This window comes from Bacillus rossius, chromosome 1, assembly GCF_032445375.1.
Source record: "Bacillus rossius redtenbacheri isolate Brsri chromosome 1, Brsri_v3, whole genome shotgun sequence".
In the NCBI taxonomy this organism is placed as follows: Eukaryota; Metazoa; Arthropoda; class Insecta; order Phasmatodea; family Bacillidae; genus Bacillus; species Bacillus rossius.
The window spans coordinates 136,606,466-136,633,931 of NC_086330.1; the positions used below are offsets into that span (position 1 = coordinate 136,606,466).

At 35.6% G+C, this 27,466-nt stretch overlaps 1 protein-coding gene across 1 annotated transcript in view; it reads right to left on the minus strand.

Moving 5' to 3' along the window:
- Positions 1–261: 261 nt before the first annotated feature.
- Positions 262–27,466, minus strand: part of LOC134546192 (uncharacterized) — a 91,816-nt gene continuing 64,611 nt past the window's right edge. The window contains exons 7-8 of the mRNA XM_063388785.1: positions 23,309–23,501; positions 262–15,608 (exon numbers count right to left, since the gene is read on the minus strand). Coding sequence (XP_063244855.1) covers positions 15,470–15,608; positions 23,309–23,501 — 332 coding nt within the window. The 3' untranslated portion in view covers positions 262–15,469. The remainder of the gene's footprint in view (positions 15,609–23,308; positions 23,502–27,466) is intronic.

Genomic DNA, 27,466 nt, shown 5'->3' on the forward strand with positions numbered 1-27,466 from the left:
CAAGCGGTTAAGATGGGGAATGTCAAAGTGGACAACATGCAGAGCTCCAGGTGTTAACATGTCACTTACAAACGTTCAAGATTTCTTGAAAGTGTCTGATTACGAATAGCATTTAAGAGCCATTGCACTTGTCTATTCAAGTGTCAAGATAAACATTGCCGGCTGCAGTTAGAACGCTAGAGAGGTAGGGGAGGGCATGCATACAGAAGGTTGCTGCATATATCTACTTGAAAAACATGCCATAAAACATCAGAATAACAGTTCTTATGGTTTATGTTTATTGCAGAATGTTTCATACCTGATCTATACAAGTTTCCTTCGCCACGTTTTGAATTAAACTAACCACTGTGCAGCCACAATGTTGTGTGCTGTTTTACAGACTTGAATAAAGCCTTAATCAGTTTGCTGGCAGTACGAATATATTTTTAACTCTCTTCTCAGTAAAATTAAATAAGCCGATAATGCAATTTTAATGCCCCAGGCCAACCACATGAAAAATCCTAAAAAAAATCCATATGAAAAATGCTAAAAAAAAATCCTGAAAATGCTGGGAATTTATTTGTCCGTCAGATGGAAACAATATATATAAGTTTCTGAAACTTTTCCCAAATATCGGGATCACGCACAGCCCTATTTATACCCATTTTACAAAAATAGTAAGTTTGTATATTATTACTATTATTATAATTATTATTTTTAAAATATGTGTGGGTTGACAACACTTGTTAACAAAATCAAGTCTGAAGTGCAACGCTATTGTAGTCAAACGAAAAATGCATGGGACGCCCACAATCATTTACCAAATAAAACCAAAAACATTACCAAACTGGAGCAAAAAAATGTGTAGTAATTCATCAAAAACAATAATCAAAACAAAAAAAATCCACGTAACAATAGAAGCAAACAGAGAGGTTATGAAGCAGTATCACAATGGTTAGCTGCTGGGTGCCAGGAACCACTATCCTTGGTTGGAGGATGAAGAGGATCAACCAGGAGGAGGCGGCTTGCCAAGAAAAAAACACATCGCAACATGCTTCCAAACATATTTTTGGCTGATTCTGTTGAACTTTCAGAACATTTAACACAAATTTCTCAAGATTTCTCGAAAAAGGGTTATAATAGAGAAGTGGTTGTAATAAACACTGGGTTTTACTGTAGGATAAAATGAAGTTACTAAAAACATTTGTACAGAAAATTAATTTCTTAATATTTTATAAGTCTAAATGTTCAATATAGTAAAATTTTTATTATGTAATTTATATTCTTTCTTTTCAAAACATATATATATATATGTACAAATCACAGAAAATTAACATGTAGGGGAAGTAAGGGGAATGGCGCCACAGGAGGTAATAAAGCCACCCCATTGAAATTCCGTATTGTACGCGTTGGCCGCTCCCCGACTGCAGTGCCATCTCTGGACACCCAAGTGAAACACTTGAGAACTGTCAAGGTGGATCTGCGCGTAACGCTTCGTTTGTGAGGGCGACAAATGTATTATAGCGCATAATTCATCTAATATTCGACACTATATAATTACGCGGTAAGTGTTATTCAGTGTTGTTTAATTTTGACATCCTATACATATTTAAAAAGTCAATTTCTTTAGCCAATTTTTGAATTTACTGTTTGCCATGTTAAATGTTTTGTTTAGTGAGTAGGAGGAAAACTGCGTGCTAACCGTTCAAGGGGCAATACCGTGACAGCAGGGTGGCGGTATTGCCTCAATAAACAAATTTTATTTGCAAATATATTTTAATTTTGCATTAAAAGAAGGTATTTATAATATTCACAAGATTACACAATTTTTAATGGATATGGTAATTATTGAATATAAGAACGAGTCATAAATATTTTTAGTTTGATAAAAGCGGACTTATTTTTTAAATGATTAAATGATAGATATTTGTTCAATAAAATATCATTACAGCATTTTTGTTCAAATATCTAAAGTAAGATTTTATATGCATGTGGGTGTGCACTTTTCATTAATAAAATTGATTATAAAAGGGTAATTTACTATAATACAGTGAATGTTGTACATTTTATATGGATCCTTTTTCGAAATGTATGTAAAACTGTCATAGTGCCAACAGTTAGCCAATGTTTAATTGACAACAAAAAGTTTCTTTGCATTTTGTAGGAAATAAACTGTAATCAAAACAAAAAGTATAGTCAATGCTGGCCAAGACGAATTTTGACATTGGGCCGAAGTATTTACCTATGCCATTGTTGGAACAACATACGAGACTTGGGTATATTGTTTCTGGTTGGCATTCAGCATCCTGCCTCTATCCATTATCCCCTTGTTTTTCGATAATATTTATCCACAGTTGGCTTTCTAAACCCTAATATTATTAATAATTTTGAATAAGATATATTATTTTTTTTTTGTGCTTCTAGGTGGGCCTAGACCTACTTAGGTAGAAGACTTTCTTGACCAAAAAATGCTTCCTAATAGTGCGATCAGTCCTAATTTTTTTTTAGATGGCACAGTCTCGCAAACGAACAAGTGATAAAGCAAAGTGGACCAAGCAACAATTAGAGGCAGCAGTAAGTGCTATCAGGGATGGCCGCAGTGTTAAAAGTGTGTCGAGAGAATTCAGTATCCCGAGTACAACTCTGAGAGATCGACTGTCATCAAGCAATCTGAATGAAGCTCGCCTGGGTAGAAAACCACTTTTTATAGAAGCCCAAGAGAAGGAAATCAATGAGCATGTTTTACTTCTTGCCAATATGTTCTTTGGCCTTACACGGATAGAACTACAGCGATTAGCTTTCGAAATTGCTGAAAGAAAGAATATTCCCAACAACTTCAACAAAACAGAAAGACTTGCTGGTGTAGATTGGTTAAAGGGGTTCCTGAAAAGAAATCATGGAATTAGCTTGCGGAAGCCCGAGGCAACCAGTTTAAACAGGGTTACTGCATTTAATCGAGAAGAAGTCGAACTGTTCTATTCGAATGTAGAGAATGTTATGGACAAGCACAAATTTAGTTCAAACTCATATTTATAATATGGATGAAACTGGAATTTCGACTGTCCAAAAGCCAGTTAAGATTCTTGGCCCAAAGGACAAAAACAGGTAGGAGCTGTAACAAGCTGGGAAAGGGGGAAAACAGTAACAGTTTGTTGTGCAATGAGTGCATCAGGACACTATGTTCCGCCCATGTTCATCTATCCCAGGAAAAGGATGAGTTGCTTGCTTGAGAAAGGTGGCCCCGAAGGAGCAATATACCATTGTTCCAAGAACGGTTGGATAAACGAGGAATTATTTTTAATTTGGCTCCAACATTTTGCAAAGAACGTCAAGCCAACGAAAGAGAATCCAGTTTTATTAATACTTGACAACCACAATAGCCAAGTATTTGAATTTTGGAAATTGAACGGTATAGTCATTGTTTCGATACCCCCACATTCATCACACCGCTTGCAGCGAATGTGATATATATATGAAAAACCACCCATACGAAAGAATAACACCATATGAACTAGCAAGTATCTTCAACAAAGCATACATGAGAGTCACCACAATTGAAAAGGCAGTCTCTGGATTCGCTAGCACTGGAATATATCCACTTGACTCAAACAAATTTAGCGAGGAAGACTTCACACCTGCAGCCTTTTTGTCCCAACAACCAACCTGTATCATTCACGATGAAGATGTCAATGTTGGCGAAGCACCAGAGGAACAGTCAAAACACCTACAAGAATCTCAAAATGATGTTCCTCAAACTTATTCTGCCACAGACTCAAACTGTGAAATTCAAGTTGCAGGAACCTCCAGTTCAGTGGTCCATATTGCAGACATTTCTCCCCTTCCAACTTGCCAATCTGCCAAGTCGCGTAGTTCGATTCAATCACAAAAAAATAAACAGCACTCAATAATTCTAACCTCTACTCCAATGAAATCCATCTTAACAGAAGCAAGATATAAAAAATTGCGAAACAATGAGAAAAAATGCAGGCTTTCAGGAAAGGAAAGTAAATGTCCTCTCAAGAAAGAAAAAGGAAATTTCGGTAGGGCATGTCTGCGCCTACAAAGAAGATGGGTAGGCCTAGACGTAGAAGAAACATTTCCATCGAATATTCTGAAAGTGAAAGTGAAGGACTAAATGAAGATGAATTGTGTGATGACAATTCTCTAGATGATATTGACCCATTTGATAACAACTGTCTTGTGTGCGGGGAGTTTGTTATGAACAATGAACTCTGGTATATATGTGTCAAATGTTCTGGTTGGTCGCATTCTGAATGCAGCGGTTGGGACTCCCCAGATGGTTACAAATGTGATCATTCTATGAAATCGTAAGTTAATTATTTGAAACAAACATTTTTGCTATGTCAAAGTGATGTCAGGTAGGCCTAACTACTCTTTGTTACGATGAAACTAGGCCTAAAATGTTTAAAGGGCAAATATGATGAATGTAGGTAATCAGATTTTTGACAACCTAACTCAGTTCCTTTTAACACTTAGACCAAAAACTAAAATTTTGAATTTGTTTTTATAAAGAAAAGAGTGTAATTATGTGTTTAAATACTGGGATTTTATTATTATTGAGAATCTATGTGTAGCCTAATGTCAAGTATTTTGAGTAGAATACATTATTGTATATGCAACTTTAGCCTAAAATTGAATGACTTTAATTGAAAAAAACTGCAACTGCATTACGTGTTCTGTTAAAACTATCTTAAACAAATATGCTAACACATCGAATGTTTTACCAATAAAACTGATAATTGAACTGGAAATGGATGGGCAAATGAAGATGCTGTTTAACGAAATAATTAAATGTTGATTACAAGTATGTACAATGTTAAAAAATTAGAAAATGCCTTAAGGTGGCACCATTCCCCCTACCTCCCCTACGTACAAACATTTTTGATTGGTACGGTTACCAATCGTACTTCCAAACCATTTCAATAGTGATTTAACCATCATTCAATCCTGTTTATGACCTGGGGCAAGTTTATCACAAACATATTGTTAAAATTGTGCATATACTACTATATTTAACCACCGAAGAAATCCAGCTCTTCAAAGAGGAAATCATTTTACTTGTATTTACAGAAGAAAAACAATAATCAGTAGAATTGCAAAATAACAAGCCATAATAATACTGGCTGATCTCTGTAAAATACTTTAATGGCATGTTTAGGAGTCAAAAACTGTCCATTTAGGTAGAACACTCCACATTTACAACTAAATGGCCTGCTTTTCTCAACCTATAACCAACACAAATTTTATGTATTAGTACGAAACTTTCACAGACCCAAATGTAATTTATGTAAGATAATCATTGAAAATACAGAGAAACAATTTGTACATGAGAATTCCTTAAACACCATAAAGACTAATTTTCATTTAGAAAAAAAAATCTTTTGAAAGTACACAATTTTAACCCCTTTTCTGTGCTTTTTAAGGGACCAGAAAAAATTAATAACAAATTCAGTAAAGTATAAGAGTGGTAAGAAACAGAACACTAATAACATAAATTATGTGTCTTCCATTTTTCAAAATTAGAACTTTACGAGGGTAACAAGGAGGTGATTAGTTTTTATAAGAAAAAAATACCTCCCAAGATAATCAAGCTGAAGGTAAGATATCTGGTATAAAAACTAAACATACAAAAGTAAATTTGGTTTTATAGAAAGAAAAAAAAAATCTTTCCCAAACTAATCAAGAAAAAATTTATATACTCATAGCTATTGAGTATGGATAATATATTTAAAACATACCAACTCCTTGTCACCATTTTACAAAATTACACCCTAAGGTTGTGAAAATGGGGTGTTTATAGTTTTATGTCTAACGAAAGAACTACACCACCCAATCTACTTAAGGGAATAGTAAGAAACTGAGCATACACAAAGACATAATGTATATTTTCCATTTTTTCCAAATTCAACCAATGTCTTGAAGTAGTAAGTAGGTTATTATAATAAGAAAACATATATTTTATGCTAATCAAAGGTAAGGTAATAAACTGGACACTAAACTAATAACACAACATTTTTATTTAAAATACAATAGAATATGCCGCTGAGTTAATGAGTACACTATGCAATGAACCTGACTGAAATCTAATCAGCTAGTAATAAATTAATATAACAAATTTATCATCAATCTTTATTTACTATCATCAGCCATTAAATAAATATTAAAAATGTTAATCTCTCAATTCTGATAAACATAAATAATTACATAAAATCAATGATAAAAAAAATGAAACACTAAGAAAAACAAATGTTTGACATGCTGCCATCTTTCATACAAGGTACTCACACAAAATTTTAATAAAATTTACCAGACTTTCCATGAGCTGAATTTCCAATTTACTTGAATAATTACATACTTTTTAATAATTTAGTTATTTTTCAATATTTTAAAAGAAATAAAGAAAAAAATGAGCATCCACCATCCCCATAGCTGGAATTGTTAAAACAGAACCTTGCTTGCACAATTTAATAATGCACTAAAAAACCATCTAAAAAAAATGCTTTGACAGTCTGGGTAATGGCAGACCAAAGCACGACATTTTCCACTCAAAAGTAATTTTGCTGGGAAATTTCCATACCTTTCCAGGATTTCAAATAAATTCCGTAATCAATTACACCTTTTCTGACTAACCCCTGATTTTCCAGATGTGGACACCCTGCATCAAGTATGAATTGGTAATATGTACTTGAATTTAACTACATAATGTAAGCCATGATTGGTGAGTAAACCTTTAAGTAGGCTCTACCAGATTACCTAATTTCATAAACACCCAATACAATACCACACAGAAAAATGAACAGACAAATACAGCAGCTGTAATATAATTAAGTAAATATCACAAACACTATTTTCCATGGCACTAGACTATCACAGCTGTACTAAAAGTCTAAAAGAAAATAAAATTAATACACTGACACAAATATTATAAGACAAATGATATTATTTTTTTTACAAGAAATGGAACACTGGTTTTTATTTTTGTTTAGATTTAATTTATTATATAGTTAATACTTGGCATCATACAACATGTCCCTGTTTAAGGCTTCATCTAACATGCAGTGTCAGTTATTTAATTTTCATGTAAATACTTTTATTCAAGGGTTATTCTTGTCAATTTATCATGACAGTTTTGCATTTTCTGTTTTGTCTCAAATATTCTGAATAGCTATTTACTAAATTTTAACTTACCTATAGCGGTAAAAATTCAAACAACTGTTTGTAAATATCACTTGTGTCTCCTTTTACATCTAAAAATTAACGTTTAGTATATATCTAGTGAGCAAATTGTGACACTACAACAAATGTGTGGTGAAATAAGGAGCAGCCAGAGAAGACAAAGCCCACCACGTTTCGCACTTGCAAAACATTCGGATTAGAGCCCGCCGGTAATCAAAATCAAATCACCTTTGTGTTTGGCGAGTGACCTGACTCACCAAACCAACCACCCACCGTCATTCTCAATCTCCGCTGAGAGACACGAAAGCGAAGACCTCTTATGAGTTGGGGCAAGATTATATTAGTTTATATGGTGAATTGCAATAAAACCGAAATAACACCGCAAAGCATGTCAATACAACACGTAACACCAAAATGCAAGTTAATACAGCACCATTTAGCCCCAAAATGTACCTAAAATACAAATTCAATCAGCGATTTTAATTTTTTTTTACCAAATTACAAAAATTTAATCTTTTATCACAGTAATTCTTTGAATGTAATTCATTTAGTATGAACTTTGTACCAAAATGTGTAACATATTTTTACATTAGTTTTGTTAGCACATTTGTCAAACACACAAATATTTACCAACTAAACTTTATGAGTAATTCTGTTCTAAACATGCTTATTACTGAATTATGTGTCTATCAAAATGAGACTATTTTGGTGAAATAATTCTTTAGAAATATTTTAGTTTCATGTTAGTTGAATAACATTCTGTTTTTATGAATAAAGATAATGCACAATCTATAAAAATAAAAACAATAACACAGAAATCTCCTGTTTTAAAAACAAAATTGACCTAAAAATAACACTGTGGTATATTTGGCTAGTTCAGGTTGCCTGCATGGCTAGCCAAGCGGATATAGGAACACAATGAGCACGGCCATGATGTCTTACATATAGTGTGAAAACGTGTGCTAAAGAATGTACAATAAAACATAACATTGGCGACGAGGATGGGATACTTCACCGGTGTTTTTGTTTTTTGAAAAAAATAAAATTAAAAAAAAAACAATAAACCGTTTAAAATGTCCGGTTTCAAGTTGGAGAAATTCGTCCCCGAGGACGATTCATGGGACTCGTATGTTGAGAGGTTAGAACAACTCTTCATTGCCAATGGCCTTGGGAACAAAGACGAAGATAAGGTAAAACGACAGGCAGTTCTTATTTCGTCAGTCGGCAAAGAGACTTACGAGGTTCTGCGAAATTTGTCGGAACCAAAAAGGCCACACGAACGCAGCTACAGTGAGTTAGTGATGTTGTTAACGAGACATTTTTCCCGAGGCCTTCAGTGATTGCAGAGTGGCATAACTTCCATAGACGGGTCCAACAGGAACAAGAGATGGTGTCTGAGTTTGTAGTGGAGTTGCGGAAGTTAACTAGATTTTGTAATTTCGGGACATTCCTGGATGCTGCCCTGCGTGACCAATTTGTTGTTGGGCTGAAAGACAAAAACATTACGCACAGATTGTACCTCGAATCAGATGACCTTACTTTCGAGAAGGCAGTTGCGCTGGCAGTTTCCTACGAAGCCACGGTAGGTAATGCTTCTCTTGGGGGATCGGAGCAAGACAAGCTTGGTCTCTCACAATCGTGTGTCGTTCGTAATGAGCATGATTCTGTTCACGTTGTGAAAGTACGCACCCAAAGGGGTCGATTGAAAAGGGGGCACAGCCAGTCCCAAAATCAGGGCTCTGGTCAGTCCCAGTGTCAAGGTTGTGGCAACACTAATCATGCAACAGTGCAGTGTAGGTTCAAAGGTTACAGATGTAACAACTGTAAACAAATTGCTCATTTAAAGAGTGTTTGTCCTAACTTGAGTGGAAAAGAAAAGGGTGAATTTGCATTTCAAAATTATGTTTTGCAGGACACTTCAGGCGGTGCTAATAGTGTTCCAGATGAAACAGAAATCTCTCTGCCTTGTTTCAAGTGTTACGTACACAATACGCTATGCCAAAGCCGTGGGTAGTGTCTGTGAATGTGGGAGACGTCCAGTTAGATATGGAGATCGATAGTGGTGCCGCAATATCAGCAATCTCGGAACGAACATACAGGCACCTGTTTTCAACCTACCCCTTGCAAGCTACTAGCGTTAGCCTCAAGTTGTACACTGGGGATGTTATTAGTCCATGCGGCACCATCAAGGCCCTCGTTAATGTACAAGGGCAGAAGAAGTCCCGGGTGCTGGATCTCTTTGTGATACCAAATGGCGGTCCCCCCTTGTTAGGCCGAGATTGGTACGAGCCGTTGCAACTTCCACGGCCGGGAGTTAATCATGTAAGTGTTTCCCCTAGAGATACAGACGATGTGGAAGTGTTGCATACGTTGAAGAAGAAGTACCCTTGTCTGTTTGATAATGGATTAGGAACATTTAAGGGGAAACATGTGTCCTTGTGCATGAAGGCAAATACTGTGCCAGGATTTTACTCCCCAAGGACTCTTGCGTTTGCTCTTAAAGCTAAAGTCGATACAGAGTTGGACAGGCTCCTGCAGCTTGGCATTCTTCGCCCAGTTATGTTAAGCTCATGGGCAACCCCAATTGTCCCTGTTGTGAAGAACGATGGAAGTGTCAGAATTTGTGCAGATTTAAAAATAACTGTAAACCGGCACCTACTAGCAGAACACTACCCATTGCCACGGGTAGAGAAATTGTTTTATAAGTTACGAGGGGGTCAAGAATTCTCAATCATTGATCTTTCTCAAGCCTTCCAACAGTTACAGCTTGACAAGCCGTCACAAGAATTGTGTACTATAAATACCCATAGAGGGCTCTTCCAGTACGCCAGACTACCATTTGGCATAACCTCGTGTCCAGCAATATTTCAAAGAACCATGGAACAAGTTCTGCAAGGATTAGATGGCGTCGTCTTCTTCCAGGATAACATCTTGGTCACTGGGACTTCCAAGGATCAGCATTGGGATCATTTGCATGGGGTGCTGCAGCGACTACAAGAGCATGGATTCAGGGTAAATGAAAGGAAATGTAAGTTATTTTGCTCATCTGTTAAATTCCTGGGTCATAAAGTTGATCAGGATGGGTTGCACATGTGCACAGACAAGGTTGAGGCTGTTGTGGAAGCACCAGTGCCCGTGAATGTTCGACAGCTGAGGGCCTGGTTAGGGTTAGTAAATTATTATGCCAGATTTCTACCAAATTTGTCCACTGTATTGGGCCCTTTACACATGTTGCTACAGAAAGGGTGTAAATGGTATTGGTCCCAAACTTGCCAAGATGCCTTTGTAGATTTGAAGAAGTTGATGGTGTCCTCACGAGTGATGACACATTATGACCCAAGCTTGCCTATAAAGTTAGCGTGTGATGCATCACCATACGGGGTTGGCGCTGTCATTAGTCATGTATTCAATGATGTATCAGAGAAACCCATTGCATTTGGCTCTCATACATTGTCGACCACAGAGAAAAATTATTCACAGCTGGATAGAGAAGCTCTTCGAATTGTGTTCGATGTTAATAAATTTTTCTAATACTTATATGGGCGTGAGTTTCTCTTGGTAACAGACCATCAACCATTGATTCACATCCTTGGAGATCATAGTGGTATTCCTCAACTAGCTGCAAATAGATTATAAAATTGGGCTGTGTTATTACAAGGTTTTGATTATACAGTTCAATATGTCAAGGGAGACCATAACTCGAATGCAGATGGGCTCTCCAGGCTGCCGCTTTGCAGTCTGGAAATGTCTGAACAATTTTCGTATCTGCATGTGGGCGTCAAGGAATTTCTGCCAGTGACTGCAAGGGCTATTAGGCTGTCATCAGAACGAGACATTGTTTTAAGTAAAGTAATAAGGTACGTCAGGGATGGATGGCCGAGCGACGTGGAAAACCACTTAGAGGCATTCTACAAACGGAAACATGAGCTGGCATTGGAGCAAGGCTGTATTCTTTGGGGCCCCAGGGTTATCATACCACAAGCACTATGGAACAGAGTGCTACAAGAATTGCATAACAGCCATTTCGGCATTTGTAAAATGAAGGCATTAGCACGATCCTACGTGTGGTGGCCAAAAATGAACCAAGACTTGGAAAGGGTAGTTTCTCACTGTGATGCATGTCTCCAAAATAAAGCAATGACAGAAAAATCAATCCTCTTGTCTTGGAGTTGGCTTAACAGGCCTTGGCAACGTGTACATGTGGACATAGCGGGTCCTTTTATGGGAAGAAGTTTCTTGGTGATTGTGGACAGTCACTCTAAATGGCAAGACATTTGCGAATTGACTGGCATAAGCTCAAGTGAAGTCATCAAATAACTTTGTGGGTGGTTTGCTACATATGGAATTCCAGAGCAGCTTGTTTCGGACAATGGAACGCAGTTTTCGTCAGCAGAGTTCGACCAATTTTGTCAGTCTTCTCCCCACCATATCACCCGGCAACGAATGGGTTAGCCGAAAATATGGTGAAGACCTTCAAGAATAAAGTCAAAGCTCTTGTATATTCCAAAGCGCCCTTAGCAGAAGCATTACCTCGATTTATTCTCACATATCGTATCACTCCACATTGTGCAACTGGTAAGTCCCCCAGTTCTTTGCTGTTTGGCTGAGTGATTCGTAATAGACTGTCCTGCTTGTTGCCATCAGTTTCTTTGAAGGTGGTGGCACGTCAAATGCCATCAACACATCAGTCTCACCGCACCACAAATTTTGATATAGGGAGTGCAGTTGGTTTCCGTGCATATGCCGATGTGCATAAGAAATGGGCCAGAGGGGTGATTGTTTACAAAATGGGCCCACTCTCTTACAAGGTTCAAGATGCAAGTGGAAATGTTTTTCATAGACATCTCAATCAATTGCGCAGTTTTCCCCCATGTCCGATGACTATGGATGGATTTCTGGAAGGAAGCCAAGGAGACAGACTGGGGGGAAGGGAAGATGGAAGTTGCGAAGGACGTAGTGTACAATGTAGATGTACGGAAGAAAGCAGTGAAGATCATAGTGTGGCCAGTGCTGACAACGCAGATGATGATTGTGCTGTCAACATTGAAGAACGTGTTCAACCAGAAGTGGACGGTGGTACTGACAGTGATTTTAAAGGGTTTCCAGTGTGTAATAACACGTCAAGCAGTGGGAGGAAAGAACGACGATACCCTATGAGGAACAGAGTTCAGAAAAGAAAGGTTGATTTGTAATGTATTTGCCATTAGAGTTTAGGTTCCTTCTTGGATTTTTGGACTTGAGAGCAAGCATATGTTGTGCGAACTATTGAAATTATTAGGGAAGTGCGAGTACCCGATATTTTCGGGTACGGTTCGAATCCACAATTGCCCGAACCCAGAATCGTTGTACGTACATGGATTCAACCAGTATTACGAATATTCACAAAAGTTATAAATTAATTTAATAAGGCTCAAAAATACTAGCAGTGAAAAATAAAATTAGGCTACTATTACTGTATATACTCGTGTATAGCGCACCCTTTTTCCCCTCAAGTAAAGGGAAAAAAAATCAAGGATGCGCGCTATATATGGGGGAAAAAAGGTGTGGCAGGGAGGAGTGGTAGTCGTTAACTGCAGGGTGTGTTTTTTTTTTTTCTGGCTAGCCCCACACATAGACACAAGCAACGAGGCCCCTCTTTCACACACACACACACACACACACACATGCGCGTGCAAGCTCGCACATCATGGTCTCTCTTGTTTATTTTTAGACCTCCCCCTCTACAGAAAGCCAGCGCAGCTAGTAACAGTGCCGGGTGGAGAAATGCCACTTTGCCACTTGTCGCTTCCAGCGAGAGAGAGAGAGAGAGAGAGAGAGAGAGCATGTTGTCGTTACCAGTCCCCCGCAGCTACCTGTAAGTCATCTAGTCCTCCGCACCAGCTTAGCAACTTAGCGTGGCACGTTTCATTTTGCGTGTCCCTAAAAATGTTAACTATCAGTTGAAATATCTATGTATAGAAGCTACATGACGGGAGTGGTGGTTTTGAGTCCTGTCAAATGTCAAGGTTACTTCATGGTCATAGTCCCGTTCCTGCCTGCCTCCCTCCCCCCCGCCCTCGTACCAGTTGTGACGATACAGCGTTTCTTTATCTTCAGTCTACACAGCAGAGTTTAGCTTGCTCGTTCGTGTAGTTTCAGATGGTTCAGTATGCCACAAAAATTTCACTTTCAGGTGGAAGAGTATTTAATTTAAGTATTTTCCTGACACATCACCACACATCAATGTAAATAATCATTTGTTTCATAAGTAATTACTTAACAGGTACCACAAAATTTTAGTAAAATTTATTTATGGGAAAAAAAATTATAAATTTTTTTTCTTTGGAATTTGTTGAAAAAATCGTGGTGCGCACTATACACGAGGGCGCACTATACATGAGTAAATACGGTAAGTAAGTATTTATAATATAATGTATCAAAGAAAGATATGTAAATTAAATAATTAACACAGTGACATTAAAAGAATTTCGAGATTTCGAGAGCTTAAACTATAATTACGAATTTAGTCGTATAGAAAACTATAAACTAAAATCAATTACATACCTACAAGAAAAAAACATCTTGGCTATTTATTGGAGAAAAAATGGTTTCATTTGCTGAAACGTTTATAAAACTGAGATTTCCCTATGGTGTGCAGTTTATTATGATTGAGTTGGAGAATCTAATATGTTTTGGTTTTCATATTTTAAAGTGTTTATTATTAATTAAGTTTACATAATTATAAACATTTCAATCTCAGTGTAATAAATAATTGCCATTAGTTACAGTTAGAAAAAAGAGAACACACATTATTTTTAAATTAATCAGTTATTTATAATTATTCTGTGCTTAATATTCGGAATCGGATTCATATCTCAAATATTGCCAGGGATTCAAATCGGATTCGAACCGAACTGAAAATCAAGGATTCGCACATCCCTAGAAATTAAATTATGTTATATTGAATTGTGTACTCCCTAATTGTAGATTTATGTTTTGTGTAAACTTAAGAGTCATGTGGCAAACTCAATTTCCCATATGGTGGTAGGAGTGTGGTATATTTGGCTAGTTCAGGTTGCCTGCATGGCTAGCCAAGCGGATATAGGAACACAATGAGCACGGCCATGATGTCTTCCATATAGTGTGAAAACGTGTGCTACAGAATGTACAATAAAACATAACAAACACCATAAAAATTTATCCTTAATTATAAGTTATGTAACAACCAAAAGAATGTTTGAAATGGTGTATAACTCATTAAGTGTTAGAAAAAAAATTGTAGTCAATGAAAAGTCATTATTATCAATGAAGGTTAAAACTTGGCTTAATAGTGTAATTTACCTCTATTTACAACGTATGGTTTGAAAAATCATTTCCTGAATCAATCTTTATTTTATGTTATTTAAAATCACATCAATCAAATCTATCCTTTCTTGACATTTTTGATTTTAAAATGTTTGTGTTACAAATGATTCCTAAAGCGTTCAACATACTGCTATTTTGAAAACACTAGCCAGAATATCAATTGGGACTACTACACCATTTGGAAAAAGAAAAGTTTGCTTTACTATCAATTCAGTATGTAAAGTAACAAATTCAGTAAACAATGTCCAATAAGAAAAATTCAGTTTACTTTAAATATAATAGAAAATAAGTACAAAAAAATTCTGATTATAAGAATTTAACTTTGTGTAAAGACAATCCATAAAAATACATATGAATAAAATTAAATAAACGTTTAATTATGCATCCAAATTTAAAAAAAAATTGTTTGATATACCTATCTGAATATCATCACTTCATACAAATTTTATCAAACCATCAAAACTTTATAATTTTTCCTAAATGATTTCCTCAGTTATAATAAAATTTCTCTGGCCCCTTGAAAAATGATATGATTTTACTGTAGTGTTCACGTTAATGAAAAAATAATAACAAAATAAATGAGTACATTATGTAGTGAGACTATGACAACATATTTTTCATAATCACAGTTGTGTCTGCTACATATTTAAACATTCAAAAGACAAAAATTCACAGCACACACACATACATAACATACACAACAAACATGATACCAATCAAATTGCACTCATTTATGGAACCCTCATAAAGAAAGGGTATGTTTTAAGTAGAGGGCTTTCAAAATACAACATACATGTATATACAATTTACACAAAGCAATCAATGAGGAATATAGTGATTTTATCAAAAAGCTATTTCATTTGCTAAATATTAACACAACTGAGAGTATTGACATTCTCACTCTTGCCTCACAACCATTAACACAATTCGTAACGCAGACCAAAGCTGGTCAACTCCAGTAACAGGGGGTCGTGACGCTCACAGAACCAAATATGGCTACGATGGCGCTGTAGGTGGATGCTGCCCCACCCGCGAGGCCAATCAGGATCAGCTCCCACAGGTACACACGTACATGCACCGGGATGCTCCTGTCGACACCGCAAACACAAGCCAGGCTTTCATCGCGCACTGGACTCCACAACCTTTGTCATTCTCACTTTGAACAAAGGTAGAACCAACTAGGCAGCCATTCCCCCTAACAGCAGCTCACCTTTCTACCAGGTAACCATTACTAGGGACCAGTTTATACATTAAATTGCGATAAAACCAAAATAACAATGAAAAGCATGTCAATACAATATATAAAATCGAAATGAAATTTAATCAACATTTATAACCAAAAATTAACTCAAATCAAAAAAACCTAATCTTTAAATACAGTAAATTCAGGATTTGTAACAAAATGTATGTATTAAAAAGATTGGAAAAATTGTTTACTTTTTCATCTAGCAACTGTTATAAGTAACTTAGTTTTACATAATGATGGTACATTTCCCAAACACAGAAAATAATTGCCAGTTTATTTTTATTGTTCTGAATAGTTAAATATTAATTTTTTCATACATTCCATTGTAAAAGTGCAGTATATATCAGTCAAATATATTTTTTTTAATAATGTGCTATAGGTATGAATAAACAGAATTCATAAAAAATTAAAACAATAACACCGAAATCTCCTGTTTTAAAAAATGAAATTAGCCTATAATAAAAACATACAATCTTGTCCCCAATCATTACGCTTCTGAGAATCCTGTTTATTTTTAATTTGAACTTAATTTAAAATTGAATATAAAATTATTTGCAAATATGAGAATATTTTTTTAATCAAATTAAAAAATAAAGTAACATTTTTTTTTTAAACTTAATGGGTGTCCAAGAAAAACTTATGCAAAAACAGTAAAATGTAAGAAAATAAAAACTAAAATTTAAAGTTAGGGGAATTTTGGTAATACAAAAGATATAAATTTAAAAATAATGTATTTTTTATAATCATAATCATATATAAAGTACTTGTTTCACATAAAAAGGATGTTTGTATAATGTTGCAGAAAACATAAACAAATTTCCATTATCATCTTCTTTGCTTCATATAAGTTACATTTTTATAATTAATTTTGTTTGTGAATGAGTTCCACTTGCTTATTTAATAGTAATGATGAATAGAATATAAAATTATTCACGAATATCTAACATTATTTGAATATTGGTAGCTAAAAATTATGCACATCAACTGAATGTTATCTGGAAAACACACACTTTGGGGGGTGGGGGTTATAATGTATCAATGACTGCGAGTCATTATATATGTTAATACACAACACAGAACAGGGGCATTGCGAATGAAATCTGCCACGGCCTATCATAAGGTACCATCCCAACATTTTCCTGCAAACATTTCGGGAGGCCACAGCGCACATTCACATCCAGACCAAAGCACATCAAAGTCAGTATAACCCAGCAGGAATTTGAACCCAAGACCTCTGGAATGCTAGTTTGTAGGCCTATGCGAAGCTTAGACTAAACAAATGAATCAAAGATCTCTTTAATATTTTAATTTGACTTCACCAGGAAAATTGCTATTCTTTTTAGTGAAGCTTTGCATCAAATGTGAAGCAATGCATCTCTTGCAAAGCTTTAAAACATTGGCAGCCTAAAACTCGCTCATAAAAATATTTAGTTTTTTTTTTTTGTGTTGCATATGTTTTGCTTGAATCAAGTTGGTTACTAAAAAAAATAATAATAAATGGTTATTTTATAATATTGAAAACCCTAGTTTTGTATAAGTTCTAAAATGTAATTATTTTGTTAGGTTAGTATTTTTTGCACTTGTGGTTTGGTCCTTATTTTTTTTTCCCATTTAGTTGATTAAATTTTCATGTTTAGTTCATAATTTATTTTTTGTAAACGGCTAACGTTTTTTAAATATGCCTAAAGGAAATTACTGTTAAGTTGATAACACCTAAAATGGTCTGAATGTCAGAGAACGTTCAGGTTTAGCGTAACTGATATTTCATTTAGTATGTTGTAAGTACATATTTTTAGAGTATTTATTATATTAATTTTTAGCTAGGTATTTTTATAATTTAATATTTTAGTATGGCTACCTTAGTAATAGATAGGTAAATGTGTGCTAGAACTATTATCTTTTGTATGTCTTGACCGGAAGATGGTCATGTGTGCTTCCGCACGAGGTGGTGGAGGAGGAGTGGGAAGTGTCTTGAAGTGACTGATGTAATACAGTAGAGCACCCCTCAACCGGAATCATTGGGGGGAGGTCTATTCCGGTTATGGGAAAATTCCGGGTAAGGGGAGTTGCGGTAGGGAGGCAAAGAAAAAAGCCATTACATGCTGCACATATTAACTTATATGTATAGCCAAATTGGTACTGTAAATATTTTCCACAGTTATAAAACCATACAATAAAAAATATGTAGATCTACATACGTACTGTTTTCAAAACGTGCCGGGTCGTAAAACTCCGGGCTGGTTGGAAAATTAGTTCCGGATATGGGGAGTTCTGTTTGTGGGAATTACGGTTGAGGGGTGCTCTACTGTAGTAGAGAAATACATGGATCGCCAGGAGGAAGTTGTGTAGCTAAGGTTGGCAAGAAAGGACAGTGAAAAAGATGGAAGCCAACAAGGAAGTGTGTTTTAATATCATTGTATCTAATATCCAGTGTCATCTAAATAAAGAAGTAGTGAACAAAGAATATGAGATTTATTTTTAATTACTATAATTTGAAACTGCCTAATCCATTGCGATTTACGGAAAATGCAGCGGAAAATTTTCGGAGGTTCAAGTAGCAGTATGAATTGTATATGCTAGCGTCGGGGTCCACGAAGCAAACGGCGGAGGTGCAAACTGTGATTTTACTGACAATAATTGGTGAATAAGGTTTGGAGCTTTACAATACATTTGAACTGACCGAGGGAGAAAAAAATGACCCAGTCAAAGTCTTAAGTGCTTTTGAGAACTATTGTGTTCCGCGAACCAATGTCAGTGTGAAACGGCATGTATTTTTCAACAGGGACCAGAAGGAAGGGGAAAATATTGATATGTATGTAACAGAACTGAAGAAACTAAGCCGGAATTGGAAGTTTGGGGAAATGAGGGACAGCCTGATAAAAGACCGAATTATTGGTGGTCTGCAAGACAGGGAAATTAAAACCAAACTGTTAAACACAGACGACTTAACCTTATACAAGTGTGTCCAGAATTTATAAAAAAATTAAATGATGCAAAAATGCTGGAACTAAACAACACTCCGCTAGAGGGAAACTGGAAAACGCCAGCAGAAATTATGTTTGGTCGTCAACCAAACACCATGCTGAGTGTGGGTAGAGATAGTCTGGAAGTACATCAGGCAGACAAGGCAAAGCTCATTAGCAGACAAAACAAATAACAGGAGTATTACAATAGGGGATCAAGAAGGCTCAAGCCTTTCAAGCCAGGCGATAATGTATTCTATAGTAGACAAGGGGATCAGGAAAGGACCATGGGGCAGGTACTGGGGTACTCCAAAAGACCACGATCATATGTGATTATGAACACTGAGGGCAAAAATAGAGTTCACATACATAAAGGAACTAACAATTTCAAGTACAGAGTTCAGAACAGGATCGACGAGAGGGAAGGAGGTGAGACAAACAGGCAGGCGAGGGGAAGAAGGGAAAGTATAGACGAGGACTTTAAAGGATGGGATCTTGAGAGTAGGAAGTTTAAGGAAACAATATGGTGGGATCAACATAACAATCAGATGTTACACCACGATGACAGTCAGTTAGCCACGGCTCAACCTGCCACCACTCTCACAACACAAAGTGGATGTCATGTACATAGACCTAAGTATTTGGAAGAGTACTGTTAAGAAAAGGAGATGTAATAGTAAAGAAATACATGGATCTCCAGGAGGAAGTTGTGTAGCTAAAGTTGGCAAGAAAGGACAGTGAAAAAGATGGAAGCCAACAAGGAAGTGTGTTTTATATCATTGTATCTAATAACCAGTGTAATGTAAATAAAGAAGTAGTGAACAAAGAATATAAGGTTTCTTTTTGATTGCTATAAATTGGAAGTACAATTGTAAACATAACAACTGATAGCTGTGAACCGGCGTGCGAGGCGGGGAACTGCTGCCTGTGCTCCACGCAATAAAGTTTAACCGGGGTCTTGCGAATGTGGCATGTTTTTGATAATGTCGCACGTATCGCAAAGTAACTGTGTACGTATGTTTTTGAATGATGAGTGCATAGTGTTGCTGGTGGTATTCCAAGCCCTTTGAGTCCTTGGATTTGTGCCCTATATACTGGGTAGCTGTTGGTCGTCGGGCACACCCTGTGTTGCTGTAGTGTGCTATGGTTTTAGCACACTTGAAGGAAGAAACCCACTACATGCTACAGACTTACAATTAAGTGTTGGCCCGTCATATATACGTAGGCAATTGGAAACAGTACTGTTAACGAAAGTAATTTTACAGCAACAACGCTACTACATTTGGCATGTTCAAGCAAGAAATTAAAGTGAGAAAGATGTGTTTTTTTGTCTTGGATTCTTATAGCTGTAAAGGAAAACATTTACACCACCTGAACTATCTTTGTCAATTTATACTCAAATTGCCACCTTCATTTAGTGGACCTTATTTGTAATTTTTTTAAATAAAAACGTTTGTTAGCATACGTGAAAATATGGTATAAACACTATAAACTGTGATGACATTTAGTAATTTAAACTCGGGCTTTCATGATTATTAAAAGTAGCCATAATTTTTTTATCATATTATTTTTAAGCGATTTTGTAGGGTACGTTTTAATAATATTTTATAGAGGTAATCAGATAATACCTGTAAATGTGTTTGTTTTGCCTATCATCAACTGAACGCCATGCATATTTAGCTCTGGATGTTTAATAGCCTTTTTCATTTTTATAGTAAATTGTTAAAATATATTTTTGTAAATTTTTAATGCTACCTTCTATCCAATTTTGCTGCTTACATGATTACATATTTAATTACTGTTTGGTATAATTTTTCTAGCATCCTTTCAGGTGCAAGAAATAGTCTCTTGATTACTGCGGAAGTTAAATTTTTTGTTCGCGTGTGCGCCGCAGTTGTTTAACGTAGCTCCCCGCAGGATGCTGGGATTATCACTGACCCAGAGCAAGGGTAGAGTAACAATTTATATTGAATGGTGTTATATATATAGCCCAATTGTTAATCACTTAAAACATTACAAACATCAATTATTTTTTACTACAATACTGTATTTAAAAAAAATAAGTGTAATAGAGTTTCAACATTCACAATTTGATTTGAAATTTGTGAATATTCTAAACATTTGAATTGATATTCGCTTCCCACCAAAAAATCTAATACTCACAGGCCTACAAGTCTGTCATCTTACCACTGCGCCACATCGCTCCACGACATATTTGCCAAAGGTGTACTTCACAAGTGTGACTGTATGATAGCTGCTTACTGAACCTCAGAATTGGGTGTGACAGTTGAGACATGAAAAGACTTTGGAATGCGAAAAGAGAGTGGCGAGGAGGGAGAGAGATAAAGCTAAAGGAGTTTGTGCCAGGGTCCCTCCCAATACCTACTTACTCTTCTACCTCGCTCCTCAGCACCCTCCATATATTGCCACATTATTTACTTCTTTACAGTTTTGTTTTATGAAACACAACTTTTATGCTGCTGCAGCCAAGTTCTTTGAACTAACTGCCCTCGCTCTTTGCAAGCCACAAAATTAATGGCATTTTTTTATATATATTTCAGCCATAAATATTCTGTAGTTAAATGTTTAAATGTAGCTGTAAGCAGCACTAAAATAATTGACATTAAAATAGTTTTTGTTCTTTGAATAAAATTTTGCAAAAATTTACATATATTTTTGGGAATGGTATAAGATCTAAGTTGATGAATTCAATCATTTAATAAGTATTTTATCATGTATATAAAATAAGTTACATGTAATGTTGTATGCATGCAACTTTCAATTTTTTCCCCTACTGTAACTATAACTATAATTAAGGGCATTTGTTTGATAGGTGTCTGGGTTAGGAAAGATTCTAAATGTGTCTCAGGCTGAAGCACATATGCCTTATCATGCTGAGTGTAACAACCCAGATTACAGCCTTCCCTATGCAATCCAGTAATAATAATTTGTTATAATTTTTATTGTCAAATTTCAGGTTAGATGTAAAAAATTTTCCTTTCAGAAGCTATTGTAAACGTAATTCTCAGAGTTTATTGTTTTAATTTTAAAATACATAAGTTTATTTTTTAAGTAATTTTTTTTTCTGGCTTCTTTGTATGAGAAGGCATGCTGACATAATTCTCCTTCGTTATTTCCAAGACCGAGCCTTTGTTTCACATGCTAGGCGTTTGAGTCACTGTCACGGGAGTGTGTGAGAGAGAGAAAATTGCTGCGTCGTAGGAACAGAAGTAAGCATTTCGTGGAAGTTTCTGTTGCTATGCGCCATGATTGGCTGAGAATTACATCAGCGAGCCCAGGACACTGCCCGCACAAAGGGAAGGAAGGCTGTAAGGTCAGTCATTGTCCGAGCACCAGGCCGAGCGGTCGTTGTTTGGACACCAGGCAGAGCAGGCCGTGGTCGGGCTATGGCTCCGTGTTATTATTTTTTTTTATGTACATATAATTAATATTTATTCTGTTTGTATGGAATATAGTGTGATTTTTACATGAATAAAAAAAAACAGGTAATACATTGAACATTGAGTAAGAATTTCTTTGTGACCTGCTACTAACCTGTATGTTCCACTCATCACCTAATTTGAGCTAGCCGGAGGTGGTGAGTGGTGACATGAGTTTCAACCACATAGAAAGGATAGCATGCATAGTGTTCTTTGTTTGGGGACTGGCCAGCCATGGCAGTAATTGATGTCATGACTAACTCCCCTATCTTAAATCTAGACTACAACTAGTTAAGTTGGGCCCAGGTAAAACCTGCAAAGACATACAGATAACCCTGGGCTCAGTCATGTGGTGTTAAATTATCACAAGCAGTAAGCAGGCAGGTTCCATACTGGACAAGAAGGATGAGCCGGAGGAAGAGTTAGTCAGGGCAGAAAGTTTTAATCATGCTGGGGTCAGGAGCTTGGACCTTGCGGCCTGCATTGGTGTTTGTGTGCATCTGATGAAACTTCCTTGGGTGGTGTTTATGTACGTAATTTCTTAGAAAAACAAAAGGGGGGAAGGTATTAGGATTAGAATTGCGAATTGAGAATCAAAATGATGAATTGGAACAAAAAAATTGAAACGTAACATAGAGGAAAACCAATTTCTAATATTTAAAAACAAAACAAAAATACAATGAAATCTATCTTTTTTTTAAGGGACCAGTAAGTATTTTGCAATATCAAAAATTTTTATTGTATAATCGTTACTTAGGGCCACATAATTCTAGTATGTAAAAGTAAGGTGAAAATGAAGATATTAAAAGGAGTTATGTATTAATATAACATTTTGCAATTTTCTACTTAAAATACATATTTTCCTTCAGAAAGACTCGGTTTACATTACTCCTCATTAGCGTTCTTGAAAAGTGATGAGAGAGGAGTGGTAATCTGTTACATCTCAAATAAGGGCATCAGCTGAAAATTTTTAGGAACCACAAGTGTAAAATAATATGTAGTTAAAATGTATCTGTACATAAAGCGAATGGTTTGGGTGAAACAATATTTCTCGGGATGCAGAGCCTTTTGAGCCTAAGCCATCCAGTGGCCATGGAGGCTCTCCACCCCACGACACACAGCTCAGCTTCACAATTTACCTCTGCGGCCAGTCGACGTGCTTCTGGTCGCACAGCCGCATGTAGAACAGCGAGGGAAACACAAACGTCAGCAGAGTGACGGTCGACCCTCCGACCAGCGACAGGAGCTTCCCGAACTGTGGCACCGACTCGCCAATGAACAGCATCACCAGCATCATCGACGACCTCACAGCGCACCGTTTCCAGTGGAACTCTGCACAAAAGCGTGTTTCACTGTCCACACAAGCCAGATGAGGGCATTGTCCCACTATGTGAGCATTGCATTTGAGCTCCACCAACTTGCACTGCATGATATACAATATTTGTTATTTGCTTTCAGTAAAAGTCAGGGAAATATTCATAATTAGAAAGTTTGCTTTATAGTTGCATTCCAATTACTAAATAGTAATTTTTTGCATTTCCATGGCTGGGAAACAACAAAAAAAAAGTGCATGTTAAGTACGTATACGTTTAATGCATCTTTTGGACTGCAACCTTTAGTTTGACAAATAAATAAATTATAGTGCAACATTCATAATGTTAAATAGAACCAACTGTGTGAGCATGAAAAAAAAGTAAATATAAACTTGGCATGGCTGTGAATGTTTAATTCAACACCATGAAATTGAAATTAAAAAAAATTAGAAGGGTATATTGATGACAATTTTATTCAAAAATTATATTGCTTGACATTTAGTAGCCTTTCATCTACCAAGTAGCAGGAATTAATAAGCAAAAAAAAATGAATCATATAAATGAAAATCATTGTTAATATTCTTTTATTTATATATATATATATATATATATATATATATATATATATATATATATATATATATATATATATATATATATTAAAAACAATGTAGCGTTTTCGTCCTAGTAATGCCATTTTTCTTCTTGCGGCCCACATTTAGTGAACTTGGATTTCTTTCTGCATCTTAGCTCTAGGTTCTCTTTCACTATAGTCAGCCATTGTGGAATATTTGTTTACAGCGTGCAGGCTGGTGGGCTGGACTCTCTCCCACGCAGGCAAAACACAACTTAAGATAACAGGAAGGAAGGGCGGAAGCTGATAGCTCCCTCCTGACAAGTGGGAGGTTTCTCTTCGCCCTCCTTAGTCGCTTGACTGTGGGAATGCCACTGGCCGGACCGCACATTGTAACATGGTGCAAATTCTAACGAAAATGAAAGATTAAAGAAAGATTAAGGGCTCTTGTGTGGTTTTGTGTGATAATGAAAACTGTGTGATATATCCCCAAAAATAGGCTATTTCACCACATTTAGCACATATTTTATACATAATTACTTATACAACTGAGATAAATATAGAAACCAAAGGAATCTTCATTGTATCTTAAAATCTTTTCTGTATCAAATGCTAAGAAAATACAATATTGTTGAACCTCTACAGCCTACTTCACGTAGTAGGTAAGCAGATATCTTAAGATACAGCAGTAAAAACTTATTAATACGAATTCACTTAGTACAAAATTCCCGTTCATGCTAAGTACTTTTAAAGTCCCAGAAGATGAAGTATCTTTTCCATGTTATTTAGTTCTTTTAATATGAAAAATGGTTAATATGAGATACGAAATTGTTTTGATCCATCAAGTTGCTGTTTGCATGTACAAGTAAACTGTTAATACAAATTTTACTACCGAAGTTCAAAATAGTTAATCACATTTTCATAACTATCATGTAAACAAACATTTCTCCATAGATGTATGTATGTATCCTACAGTGCAAAATGGTTGAAGTACAGGATGAAATGTGTAATTATAAAGGTGATTTTAGTAACTAAACTAGAAAAGATGTCCTTTTTCAACTGAAACTAAAAGGAAGGTATTCTATACCGAATTTATATTAGTTGTTGGAAGTGAACACATGAAGAAGTTTAGTTAGACAATGTATGGTACTAAGTTTGGATATTTTATTTTGTTCGCACTTGTACCATAACCTGAATTTTGAGTGTGTGCTGTGTTGTAAAATGACTGCAATACGTAAACATTGCAATATTAGTTGCAAGTTAAAACTATAATTATTAAAGAAGATAACAATAGAGGCAAAAACAAAAACTGTAATCGCTAGAGATTTAACATCCTGCAAGCTTCCTTGTCAACAATATTAAAAAAAAAAAAAAAAAAAGATTGAATTAGCTTTTGACAAGATCTTGTGGGTTATCAACTATTAGGCCAGTTCTACTATGGCAGGGAAATGTAAACAGAGATGGATCTCATGGAACAGAGTTTCTACAATAGCATGCAGATGGAGATGGACCTGAACAGATTAGTTCAGCAATGCTGAGCTCTTCTGTTTATGTTGCTCCGTGCAACCAACAGAAGCTGAGTACTTGGCTGTAGTGGTTGCCATGTTTGTTTGTGTTCGAAATATATCAAAAATTGTTTTGATTGCAAGAATATATAGTGTTCTATTATAACTTTGTTGTTTATTTTTATTATATACGTAAACTCTGCCTGAAGCATAATATATTTTATAGTTAAATTAATATTTTGTAACATTGAAATGCAATATCAATGGTTGCCATTTGCTACGTTTCTGTTCATTGTAGAAGCAACAGATGCGATAGTGAAATGTTCCTGGAGATCCATCTCCGTTTGTGATTCGACTCCGTTGCCGTGTCATTGTAGAATGGGCCTAAAAAGAATGTGAAGTCCAAAACGTGAAAAAATATGTGCAGCAAATTTGCCAATTTCTGAACCTATGATGCAGAAGAAAGCAGATTTCTTAGCACTGAGGGTCGGGATTTAAACATATAATATCAGCAGTGGTTGGCAACAACAGTTTATATAATACAGTGTATATAATAATCTTTATGGTTGTAATAATAAGAATTAAAAGGTAATCAATTTATTTATGTCATTATGATTTCTCAATAGTTTGGTTGATACAAATTAGTGATGGGTCAATTCCTGTTTTTTCCCGGTTCTCGGTTCGGTACCGGTTCTTAAAAATCGGTTCTTGGTTCTCGGTTCTGACTTAAAAAAATAAAATAAATATTATTCACACATTATTTATGAGGTGTTTTAAGTAATAAACTATTTACTGTTTTGGCTACAAAAAAGCACTAAAAAGCATGTGTCCATACTTACATCTTCAACAATTTACTGTTTATAACACTGAAAATAATAATTTGTTTGTATTGTTCTGTCCTCAATGTTTTTTATTGTATGCTTACAAAGAAATGCATTGGCATAATGATTCAGTCTTTAAAGAGGCTATCAAAGCAAATTAAAAGGTTTAGTATAGTTTTCAAGCTACAGTAAACACACCAACCTTAATAAAACTAAAATTTACTATATTAATTAAACCCTACTTTAAAACATAGGAATAAAAAGAAAAAGTTACAATAATGGAAATAAATACAATGATGGTGAACTTTCAAAGAATTAGAATATTAAATTGTCCATCAAACTTATTGCCTACTTTGAATTCAGTATGTTTGCACAGTCAACAGTAAATTACTGCCACACTTCTGATGCCATTTCTTACACAATTTGCTCTATTTGGCCAGAATAATTATACTTTGCAAGTGTCAACAAGCATTTTGTAACTTCCCCCTTCAAAAAAATCCCGTTTGTCTAAATGAGAAAGTTACTAGCCATTACACTAGATGGCTGCAGATGCAGTGAACTTACATTCCAAAGCACTGCACAAAAAAATGCATAAAATTTTATAACGCCAAAAATTATTACGGAAAATTTTTAATCAATCATTAATTATATTAAACAAATATTCTGTGGAATTTGCAATACACCAGTCACCCTTACTTACGTGTCAACGACTCAATTAACTGCCTATTTTTAAAAACAAATTGAAACAAACATGGCGTCTTTCTGTTCTCACATCTCTGCTGAGGCACGTCATAGAGTTGCACACCTCTATGAACTACATCTATGGCACCTTCAACTGTTATTTTTGATTGTAAAACGTACTTTGTTTATAGATGTGGCGAGAACATTAAATATTTTCACGTGTTATTTATTTTATAGTTAGAGATGAATATTATTCCACGGAAGTCCAAAAAAATAATTCATATGTGGTTTGGACGTGAGTTGAGCCATTTCATGCTGCAGTTAAGTTATAGTGAAGGACTATTTTCGTAAAGGGTTTTGCTATACTGCCGGTACCGGTACCGGTACAGCTCGGTAAAGTTCT